General features: G+C 35.6%; 2 protein-coding genes across 2 annotated transcripts in view; one reads left to right on the top strand and one right to left on the bottom strand.

The window, feature by feature from the left end:
- The first annotated feature begins 31 nt into the window (after nucleotides 1–31).
- Nucleotides 32–3506, top strand: LOC103514575 (exportin-6). Its single transcript, XM_026827506.1, has 7 exons — nucleotides 32–268; nucleotides 561–722; nucleotides 1231–1263; nucleotides 1486–1657; nucleotides 1972–2114; nucleotides 2596–2835; nucleotides 3465–3506. Exons 1-7 carry the CDS (start codon nucleotides 47–49, stop codon nucleotides 3504–3506), a joined length of 1014 nt encoding a protein of 337 aa, XP_026683307.1. The 5' UTR covers nucleotides 32–46.
- A 6966-nt stretch (nucleotides 3507–10472) lies between these two features.
- LOC103514576 (ATP-binding cassette sub-family G member 1-like) overlaps nucleotides 10473–12253 on the bottom strand; it is a 29480-nt gene continuing 27699 nt past the window's right edge. Inside the window, exon 10 of the mRNA XM_017446283.2 lies at nucleotides 10473–11933. Within this exon, the coding sequence (XP_017301772.2) occupies nucleotides 11523–11933 (411 nt within the window). The 3' untranslated portion in view covers nucleotides 10473–11522. The remainder of the gene's footprint in view (nucleotides 11934–12253) is intronic.

The raw sequence follows: 12253 nt of genomic DNA on the forward strand, positions 1-12253 counted from the left end.
ATTAAATCCCTTTAATTTCATTACAGAAACAATAGCATTTACAATAATGGACATTGCAACAACTCCTGAAGTCCAGGAAAAGTTGAATTCTTTGGAAAAACTTCTATTTGAATTCTATGATGTTAATACAGACAACTCTAGAAAACAGGAGCTAGAAAAAATATTTGAAGACTTTTCCAATGATCCTCATGTATGGAAACATGTTCGAGATTTTATCAAGTTTTCTTCCAACTTCTATGTTATTCACTTCTCATTGATGGTTATTGAGGTGAGTAATAAAAAAAAGAAGTAATTTTTATTTTTTGGAATAACACTTCAACTTAGCAGTGGATTTTTGGGGTGTTCCTAATCCCGACTGATGTAGAGAAATCCACGTTTACTCCTGTAGTAGTGTTTGAATTGTGTGCATAAATTTGTATTCTGAAAAACAGGGTGATTTTCCCTAGCAATCATGGAAATGTGACAATGGAAAAATAATCACTAAAATATCTACTAAAGCTAATAATATTCTATTAAAGTTCTATTAGTGAGTTACCATGGGCTTCATTTTTTCATTTCAGAACACATTAAAAATTCGTGGTGTGTGTTCAGACAATGAATCCTGGACAGAGATGAAATATCTCCTACAGAGCAGAGTAATCACCATGGAATGTGCCCCATTCTACATTATAAACAAACTAATCAAGGTCAATGCTCACATTGCAAGAATAGACTGGCCCCATTTCTATATTTTTTCATTTCAGAACACATTAAAATTTCGTGGTGTGTGTTCAGACAATGAATCCTGGACAGAGATGAAATATCTTCTACAGAGCAGAGTAGTCACCATGGAATGTGCCCCATTCTACATTATAAACAAACTAATCAAGGTCAATGCTCACATTGCAAGAATAGACTGGCCCCATTTCTACCCTGACTATTTCCTCAACATTTTCAAGGTAAAACTCAGACCCAAGACAAAACTTGGGAACCTTGGTGAAAGAAAATATAAGAGTACCTACTTAATTTACATGTATGAAGGAAATGTTGAAAAACTAGATAAACATGTTTTTCAGCAGTTATGGCCAAATGAAGACTTTATTTCATTCTTATGGGATCTCCAAAGTGCCCAAACAGTCCCAAAATCCATTGAAAAATTTAATTTCATGTGTTGAACATTTTTGCCAAATTTTATTAAAGTTGGATAAACCATTATCAACAAGCTAAATAATAAATTGTTGAAGATCCCATTTCTACCCTGACTATTTCCTCAACATTTTCAAGGTAAAACTCAGACCCAAGACAAAAACAAAACTTGGGAACCTTGGTGAAAGAAAATATAAGAGTACCTACTTAATTTACAAAAACTAGATAAACATGTTTTTCAGCAGTTATGGCCAAATGAAGACTTTATTTCATTGAGTTCTTATGGGATCTCCAAAGTGCCCAATGTTGAAGATAACTTGGAATTCACTTCATTCAATTATATTTGTGTTTTATTTGCAGTTACTTCAGAGCAGTAGCAACGAGTTTCACGTCATACTAGGAGCCAAGTTTCTTCAAATAACTTCTGAAGAATTCCTCAGTCCTCGTGAAGACATCAGCTATTCCAGGAAAAATGAAGTGAAGAACTTCTTTCAGTCACGTGTTGTACCGGATATATTTACTTTACTGCTAAGTATGTTTTTCGTTTTTCAAGCGCTAAGCGCGAGTAAATAAATAAATAATTTGTATTAACCATCTTATCTTAATTAGTGTACCTAGTGGTTAGCACGGTGAACTTGACCTGGAGGTTGTTGGTTTGAGTCCAAATTAAGCCACAAAAAATTCGAGGTGTACCTACATATTTATCAAGGAATGACATTTGTAACAATGAGACAAATGTGGTTCTTCTTTTTATATTTATAATACAAATGGAGTAACTAGGCTGAGATTACAGGTTGAAGTCAAATAGACATTCAAATATAATTCATACTTTCTTTTACTTCCCAGGGGCTTTAGAGGTGTGGAAATCCAATCTGAAAATCATTGCTGCTCTCCTGGAGGCATTTGAGCAATATTTCTCCTGGGTACCATTAGGTGAAGTGTATTCTGTAGCTCTCATCAATTCGATCTGTCAGTTCTCACCCAAACTGGTAAGTTCGCGTCTGTATTTAGATGCAAATTTTGACATTTTGTAGACAAAACACTATTTGTAGCTTCGAGTAGGTGGAGAGAGTTTGTCCCCATTGTTGATTTCTGGTTCCTCGAAGTTCATTTCCCTGTTCGTAGATTTGTAGTAGCTTAACCCATTCTTTAGGGCTGTTTGCCCCTACACCTAAGCCTCCGAGTGGGCTTTTTGTGTTTGGGGTCAAGCTCATTTCCCTGTTACTTTTCTCATTTTTTTTTTTTTTTTTTTTCGTTTTATTTTTTATTGAAGAGTTTGTCCTCATTGTTAATTTCTGGTTCCTCGAAGTTCATTTCCCTGTTCGTAGATTTGTAGTAGCTTAACCCATTCTTTAGGACTGTTTGCCCCTACACCTAAGCCTCCGAGTGAGCTTTTTGTGTTTGGGGTTAAGCTCATTTCCCTGTTACTTTTCTCATTAATTGAAAGAAATATTTGATTTTTTTTTCCAGGAAGTGGGTGTTCTAGCTTTGACCACATTGAATGAGATCCTATACAAAGCTCTCGTACCGAACTCATTTCTACCTGTGCTATCTCATGTCATTTCACATTCCTTCACTTTGATTCACAACGTCTCCACGCCAATCAAAAGCTTTGATTGGCAGTTGATCAGTCAGGAGTTTGATATTATGCCCATTACACACTTTCAAACATATTTGAAAGGCAGCCTGTCAAGCCTGCTTGAGGTTGTGGTTATGTACTGGGTTGAGATGAGCTCAGACTAGGTGAGACAGGATATTGTTTCTACAGTTTGGCATGGGAGTGGTAACTTAAAAACAAGGCAAGTTTAGTAGGAATAATTCTCATTTGTCATTGTGTTGATTAAGTAAAATAACCAACCTCAGTGGTGTTGTGGTTAGAACATTGGATTTTGAATCTGGAGGTTGGTGATGGTGCCTCAAGTCCAAGTCATGTCAACAAATTCAGTAGAGCGTAGGTATTAAGCAGGGAACAACATTTGAGACAAGCATTTATGATTAGTATAAGTAATAAATAAATAAAAAGCTGTCTTCCTTTCTTCATTAAATAAAATGAAAAGCAAACAAAATTTGATAATACTGATAAAAAAAAAGTTTCTAGTTCCCTACTACTACTTTCATACAATGGATAGAAAATGTTTGTATTTGTAATCATCTACCGAGTCCTGGAACTTGTTCTACATTTAATAAGTGGTCACATGGGTAGACAAGAAGATACTACTTAGGTGTAGGAGTTGTAAAAAAAAAAAAAAAAAAAAAAAAATAGGATCATCCTAGGTATTGATCAGTCAGGAGTTAGATATTATGCCCATTACACACTTTCAAACATATTTGAAAGGCAGCCTGTCAAGCATGCTTGGGGTTGTGGTTATGTACTGGGTTGAGATGAGCTCGGACTAGGTGAGACAGGATATTGTTTCTACAGTTTGGCATGGGAGTGGTAGCTGTTGGATCTTGTTAGCTATACCTACAGCTCACTTTATTTTTAAAATTACTATCTATAATAATAACAGGTGAAAACCTTCAGGTTGTTGTTATGTACTGGGTTGAGATGAGCTCGGACTAGGTGAGACAGGATATTGTTTCTACAGTTTGGCATGGGAGTGGAAACTTAAAACCAATGCCTATCTCAACCCAGTACATAACCACAACCTGAATGTGTGTGGCAAGCATTACACTTAAACAACCAAAAGCAACCAGTTGACTGAAGTCATTGAAACTTTATCTTTCACATAGAGAGGTACAGAGGTTTAGGTATAAGATTACTTTATTCATAATATCCCCCTTCTCTCCAAGTATTTTATTGTAGTTCTATGTGGTTGATTGGTAATCTGTACCTCCTGCTTTCTCAGTTAATTACCTAATATTGATATGCATAATATTGTCTTTAAATAAAATCAATCTCTGTCATGAATTCATAATGGTCCTTGGGAAGATGAATACACATCTGGTTCTAAAACTAACCAGTCCATCTATTCTGAACCAACAATTCAACTTAAGATGAGATAATCATGTGAATGTGTGTGGCAAGCATTACACTTAAACAACCAAAAGAAACCAGTTGACTGAAGTCATTGAAACTTTATCTTTCACATAGAGAGGTACAGAGGTTTCGGTATAAGATTACTTTATTCATAATATCCCCCTTCTCTCCAAGTATTTTATTGTAGTTCTATGTGGTTGATTGGTAATCTGTACCTCCTGCTTTCTCAGTTAAATACCTAATATTGATATGCATAATATTGTCTTTAAATAAAATCAATCTCTGTCATGAATTCATATTGGTCCTTGACCCCCTTCTCTCCAAGTATTTTATTGTAGTTCTATGTGGTTGATTGGTAATCTGTACCTCCTGCTTTCTCAGTTAATTACCTAATATTGATATGCATAATATTGTCTTTAAATAAAATCAATCTCTGTCATGAATTCATAATGGTCTTTGGGAAGATGAATACACATCTGGTTCTAAAACTAACCAGTCCATCTATTCTGAACCAACAATTCAACTTAAGATGAGATAATCATGTCACAGAAATGTCAAGAAATACATGGAAAGTGTCAAAACAGAAAAGACTTAAGTGTAGGCTGATTGTAGGGATTCAAATGGACAGAATAAGGTATGTTCTATCCATAGTCTTCTGGGAATCCTTGTACTTTACTGGAATAAAATGCAAGTAGATACTTACCAAGGTACTAGTACAGACAGATAGGCACCTACAGGCATAAATGTAAAGTTTACCAAGATTGTTCCAAAAATAGATGGTGGTCCTTCTTCCTCAAGCTTTAGAATTTGTTATGCCTTGTGGAAATTCAAAAAGAACAAAAAATTTACTTGCAGAATGCATTTAAATGCATTTTTTAAAAATTTGAACCAAAAGTGTTTACAAATCTTTTTTTTTTTTTTACAAGGTACGTTCTATCCATAGTCTTCTGGGAATCCTTGTACTTTACTGGAATAAAATGCAAGTAGATACTTACCAAGGTACTAGGACAGACAGATAGGCACCTACAGGCATAAATCTAAAGTTTACCAAGATTGTTCCTAAAATAGATGGTGGTCCTTCTTCTTCAAGCTTTAGAATTTGTTATACCTTGTGGAAATTCATAAGGAACAAAAAATTTACTTGCAGAATGCATTTAAATGCATTTTTTAAAAATTTGAACCAAAAGTGTTTACAAATCTTTTTTTTTTTTTTATCAGTAACCTGTGTGAACATAGCCATCAGTGATCTGAGTGAACATGGCCATCGATTCGACTCAAAAAATGGCTTCACGTCTCATTCGAGTCGACTCGTTGGGTCCAGTGTGTTCTAACCTCTTTGAACATCAAGGAGCGTTTAAATGTTTTTCAAACCGCGCGCATTTGAATTTTACCGATTCAAAACCAAACACGTGCTTTGAATTTAAGAGATTTTTTACTTTCTTTTTCTTTCCAATTTTAGAGGTAGTGAATAATTTTATTGCTCAATTCCCTTGTTATTTTTTATGATATTGATAAATGATAGCAATACTTATACCTACTGTCTTATTATTAATAGATATCATTAGGTATTATTTTTAAGCATTGTCAATAATAAAATTCTATTTTTCAACTGGGATTGAACCCATGCTCTCCTGATTACCACCGTTTTGACTCTTACCTACATTTGGATTCATACCACCGAAGCAGCTTTTTTTTTTTTTTTTTTTTTTTTTTTTTTACAAAAAGACATATTTAGGTAAAATTATACCGACAACGAATACATAATTTGGGAACTGATGATTAAAGCAACAATCAACAATTCGGTAAATTTACCTGAATACATAGGTATACGTATAGGTATTTAGCAACCTAGTAAGTATAATAATAAAGGAAAAGAGAGTAAAATCAGTCGTAGGTGGGGAAGTACATAGATAGGTAGTAATTAATTTTCAATTTTTATATGTCATGTTCTTCTTTCCTTCACATTTTCTCGTGTTCACACGGGGTCTGCGTTTTTCGTCAGCCTCTCAACTCTCAATCAGCTCTAGGATGATTGCTTTGGGCTGACATTGACTTTTAGTTTTGGCTACAAAAATATTACGACTGGATGGCATGTACACCCTTCGCACTCAACCTTTGCTATTTCTTTAGCAAGGGAAATTCCAGGCTAAGTATTCTCCCTGGAGACCCCCAGGCAGACTATTCATATGTAATGTTAATTTAGATAAATATTGGTTTATCAGTTTATCACCAATGAAGTTGCTTCGTTATCAGCATATAAATTCCTGGTTATGGGCTCCTTTCTAGGGAAGCACCGAGTGTTAATTATGCGCCTGGGGTGTTCCTCATTTTGGGTGTATTTGTTGGGGGGGGGGGGGGGGGTGTTTGGGTTGTTTTGATGGGGGTGTTTCCCGTTTACGTCGTTCTGACATACCGAGGCTTTATAACTCTTCTTATCTGAACTCTTCATTTTGGATTTGTCAGGTTTTGTTCCCTCATTACCCTCTCCTGATACCGGGGAGAGAGCATCCTCCGATAGGGGACCAGAAACCCCATACGGGTTAATATTATTACCACCTGATGCTGCTCTGTATAATTGATTCACAATATCTCATTAGTCATTATCTACCTCCACTACATTCATAATGTTCCAATAATTAGTATGAACCTTGTCACGATAAGAAAGTTCAATTATAATCCCTCAATATACCTACTTACCTATCTGAACATTGATGAGACAAAAAGTCACGCTAACTTTCATTATTCAGTCCACCCTAGACTTATACTTGAGTTATAATCATAATCCCTCAATATACATACCTACTTACCTATCTGAACATTGATGAGACAAAAAGTCACGCTAACTTTCATTATTCAGTCCACCCTAGACTTATACTTGAGTTAGTGTCATTTCTTGCAGTCATTTCCAGCTATTGCTATCTAGTATTACTTAGTATTGTTTAGTTTACTTTAGGTTAATTTATGGTCTAAGTTTGAAATACTTCATTATCTAAGATAATTTTCGCAAATTGTCTGATTGTTTGGATCCTGATTATATCATAATAGAGAGCTTGAAAATCAGCCTCCCAGTTCACATCCCAATATTGATCCAAATGATACCACCTCGACTCTGTTCACTTCATTTTTACTTTCTATTATTCACAATTACAAAAATATTAAGTGTAAATTAATAACTCCTGAGGTGAACGGGATTTTCAGTCTCATTATAGACTGGAAGAATTTTCTATGACCTGAGTTTGATTTCCTCCCAGGGCGAACTCACACTTAAGCATACTTAAACTCTTCAAATTTAGACTATAAGGAAAACTATTTCTTACAGTTCATTTTATCAAACTTCTCAAAAAAAGTACAGAAAGATACATATCATATCTTTCTTACTAAATACGATATTCAAGACTCCAGAGGTTAACAAGTCATTCAGGCTTTTACATTAGATGAAGATGCTCAAGAAATTTGAACATGACATTGTAGTTGCATGTGAGTTGTTAGTACATGAGCATTGCATCAGTATTTGATCTACCTGTCTGAGGAATAACCAACAATGAGTGTGGAACATCCATCGATCAGGTTTATGTTTGAAATCCTCAAGATTACAGGAGTTATAGATTATCACGTCAAGGAAAATGATAAGCCATTGAAAAATAAAATAGCAACTATTTATACCCGTTTTGTTCATACAATGTTGATGCTATACTTGATATTACATTTCATGAGTACAGTGACAAGATCTTTACGAAACTTCTCCGAATTTTTTCAATCCTTGTTCGAAGATTTCGTATTTCTATTGCTGTACTGTAGAATTAATCTAGTATGTCGTGAAGAAAATAAACTCAAAGAAGTAGTTACTCTCATGGAAACCTTCAGTACAGTGGATGTAAAGATTATTGAGAAATGTAATAGGAAGGCAAGGATCATCTTCACTTTGTATTCTACATCCATCATGTTAGCACTGGTGGGACTTATACTAGCAGCTTGCTATCCCATTACCATACAACATGACCTGGAGTTACAACATTTGCAAAATCCACACAGAAAACTCCCTACCAACATCTTGATTCCATTCATCGATGAAACTAGTTCTACTTATTATGAATATGAAATTGTGTTTCTATTTCAAACCTATGTGTTGATTGTATTCCTAAGCTCTGCTTGTGTCTCAATGAGTTTACTGCCCATGTTAATAGCTCATGTTGAAGGACAATATAAAATACTTTGCTACTACATTCAACAGATAGGCAAAGTCCATTATGATGGATACAATAATGTGATATATTACACAAACATTGAAACCAAGGAGTATGTTTTGTTCCAAAGAGTTAAAAATAGAAAGCTACGAATACGACCACACATAGCTGTTCAACAAATAGCATGGGAAAAAGTCAAAACAGAAGATGAAGTATTAAAGAACTCAAACGGAAAAGTGAAAACAGCTCTGACAGCAAAATTTGTAGTCAAACATAAAATCAATATGACAACAGTATTGGAAGTTCAACATGATAACATAACACTACCATCATCTGAAGAGTATGATAGCGCTTATGTTCGACAGATTATTCAATTCCATAAAAGATTAATAATATTTCAAAGCAAGGTAGGTAAATATGTACCTATATGTTATGTAGAATTACGAAGAGGTTAAATTATTTTTAGGTAAGACCAAATGAAAGCACGCACAACGTTTTGGTTCACTTCTGCAAACTGTCGGAAATTACTTCTGAGTTCTGATATGATTGCTAAGTAGTGGTAGTGCTAATAAAGAGTAAACATTTGTATTAATATTTCAGATGTTGGTTGTTATGGGAGGACAGCGAGAGGCTTTACTTGGTGCAATATTCAACGCTGTCGCCTTCTGTCTCTGTATCTATCAGCTTCTCCTCAATCCTGAACCATTGTCACTGATCAAACAGGTCAAGTTTATTGCTGAGCTTGTCGCCTTATCACAAGGTATCTATTACTTCTGCCATTGTTCTGAAACCCTGGACGCGTGTCATGATATACTATACGCGGCATTACAGGAAAGTCATTGGTATCAATGTTCTTATCCTGTTCAACAGGATTTGTGTTTGTTCCTGCGACGGATTCAGAAATCCAATCATGTGAAAATATTTCACAACTGTCTTGCGATTAATAAACGATATTTTCTGCGACTATTAAACGTTACCTATAAAGCTTTGAGCTTTTTACATTTGTATAAATTTACCAAGTAAACGACATTCCTTTGTTATGATAACAAATTACCAAATCGATGAACATCATTGAACACAAAGGAGCCACACTCAACAGAGAAACCTGGGTTTGGGTTATAAAAGCAATGGAATTACATATTAGACAGTTTTTTAGACGGTTTCTTTCTGCTTGGTGTACAAATATAAGTAAAGTAGTAATAGTAATATGTAATCCTCACGGGATTATACAGAGCGTTCGAAAAGTCTTGGAACCCCTGAATATTTATTGAATGGCTAAAGATGAGTAGCTGAAATTTGGGTTAGTGTTTTATCTCTTAAAATACAACTTTTTGAAGTAGTCGCCAAATGGCCGGAGCCAGGGTCGGCCCCAGAGGGGTCAACTTCAAAATCTTAAATAGGAACCCCCTGATTATGATACATGAAATTAAAGGCCTTAAAAAACGAAGTACTCTGATACAAGTTTGAGCTCGATCCAACAACCAGGGCCGGAGTTATGGCCTACTATTCAATTTTTATTATTATTATTTTTCATGTTCTTCCGTCAATAGGGGAAGCACCCAAAATGGGAAATTCATTTTCATAAGTGATTTGTGCTTCAAATAGGTCCCACTAATGATTGATATAGAAATCCAGACCCAAAATAAATATTTGAGACATCCATTTTCACCCCCCGCCGGAGGCCATCAGGGCCGAAAGTTTAAATCTCATTTTTGAGTCTGAATTTCAAGATGAATCATTAGTGGAACATACCTAATTGAAGCATGAATTACTTATCAAAATGAATTTCCCATTCTGGGTGCTTCCCCTATTGATGGAAGAACATCGCAAAATTAAAAATTGAATAGGCCATAACTTCGGCCCTGGTTGTTGGATTGAGCTCAAACTCATATAAAAGTACTACGTTTTTTAAGGCCTTTAATTTCATGTATCACGATCAAGGGGTTCTTATTTAAGATTTTGAAGTTGACCCCCCTGGGGCCGACCCTGACACCGGCCAAAATTTCGCGACTACCTACTTCAAAAAGTTGCATTTTAAAAGGTAAAACACTAACCCAAATTTCAGCTTCTCATCTTTAGCCTTTCAAAAAATATTCAGGGGTTCCAAGACTTTTCGAACGCTCTGTATAAAGTTACTGCAAGGCTCACAGGTTAGCTACATTATTCAAATAAATAGACAAATGTTTACAAGAACTATTGATACATTGAATGTCATTTATTTAGGTACATAGAGTTTTTATTAAAATTGTACAGACAAGAATAAATTGTGATATAATGAACAATGAGGCACCTGTTTTGATTACAAGAGTTGTACAAATAAGGAGACAAATGATAAGTATATATTTAGTATTAGATACTACCTACTTTAAGTAGGTAGCAGTGGCGTAGCGTGTATGTATGGCGTGTATGGCGGCCATACAACTCAAAAGTTCAATCTAATGCCCATAAATATTAATGGCATGTACTGTGATGGGACTTGGTAGACCTGTGCATGAGCCCTACAACGCCCTACCCTACACTTGAATTTAGACCACGCTACGCCACTGGTAGGTAGTTACCTAAATGTATAATGTACGTTAGGTAAAAGAGGTAACAATGAAGCTATGTAGGAGATTTTTATTATTATGATGATGAAATTTATTCTCTTGTTTTCCTTAATCAAATAAAATCGATTTCATTTCAAGATATCTGTGTAAATCCTATTCTACGAGTAACAAGTATGTGTAGGTACCTACTTCATTTCAGGGGCGAAAAACATGCGTCGTACTCATGAGACGCATATAATCACATGCATACATATTATGTCATCAGTTTTTAAATTCTAAATCCATCACAAGGCCAATAAAAATATGAAAATAAAAAGTAGGTAAAAACATAAATAAAAAATAAACAACAAGAATTTTAGTACCTAGACTAACTTAACCAAAAGTAATACCATCCAAGCATAAGCCACGCTCGAGGAAGCTCAACCTAAGTGTTCTATCGGACCAGGCTTACCTCAGGGGAAATCTAAAACTAAGCAACATCGAACGTGGTCTCTATCAGGACGGGTGACCGTCTAATCACATCCGCTCTGTTAAACATGTTTCGTCATGGATCGTTAACATACTTTTCCGTATTCCAACAATAAACATATTACATACCTACATTGTGTTCTGATTATTTAATTCCACGTAAGTACAGAGTGACTATTTACATTGTTCTTCTCAGAAGAATGACCTCATGGCCAAGCATCAACTCTTCTTGATCAATCTCTTGACGTAAGCCAAGGCGCCGCCATTATACACTGAATTCTTACTCTTTGTCATACGATACTTGAGCAGAATAAAGCCGAGGACTTTGAATAACACGAAATAGCCGATCATAAAGTACACCTCCTGCATGTGTGACATATTACTCATGCCGAGGTCCTTGAGTAGGAGACGTGGGTCTTGATGTGTACAGTACACGACTGAGCTAGGACATATGAAGTGGGCCCTAGCATTCCCCCATAGTGTAAGCGAGAATGCAATGAGAGAGTGGCGCATGAATGAGATGTTCATGAGCAACAGCATGTAGGGTTCTACTGCTGTACCGAATCCCATACCATACACTGCTAGGGCAAGCATAGGAGCTATCACTGCAGGAGTAACCACGGTGCCGTTCTGAAAACCAAACAACGCGCCTTGCTAGGTAAGTATTTTAAACGAAAGCGATATAAAAGTACAAGATAGATAGGTATTATTGGACCGTAAGAATCGGGAAAGGGTTGGAAATGCGTTACTTTCTGGTATTCTCGTGTTGACTCGGAACCTAAATGGGAAGTATTGTGTCTCTTGTCGCCCATCTGATGAGAACCATACCACGGGATGGGCATGCTACGACACAGACCACACGAATCTAATGTGGCAGTCGTTTCATTGCTATTGCTACGAAATAAAACTAATGAGTCTAATGACTCTATCGAAATTATGAATTATTCTAT

This window comes from Diaphorina citri, unplaced genomic scaffold (genome assembly GCF_000475195.1).
Source record: "Diaphorina citri unplaced genomic scaffold, Diaci psyllid genome assembly version 1.1 scaffold1172, whole genome shotgun sequence".
NCBI classification, from domain to species: domain Eukaryota; kingdom Metazoa; phylum Arthropoda; class Insecta; order Hemiptera; family Psyllidae; genus Diaphorina; species Diaphorina citri.

Coding starts and splice junctions, on each gene's coding strand:
- LOC103514575 (XM_026827506.1), top strand. CDS start 47: ATGGACATTGCAACAACTCCTGAAGTCCAGGAAAAGTTGAATTCTTTG. Junction 723..1,230: donor CAAGAATAGACTGGCCCCAT/TTCTATATTTTT, acceptor TGAAGATCCCAT/TTCTACCCTGACTATTTCCT. Junction 1,264..1,485: donor ATTTCCTCAACATTTTCAAG/GTAAAACTCAGA, acceptor TTTTATTTGCAG/TTACTTCAGAGCAGTAGCAA.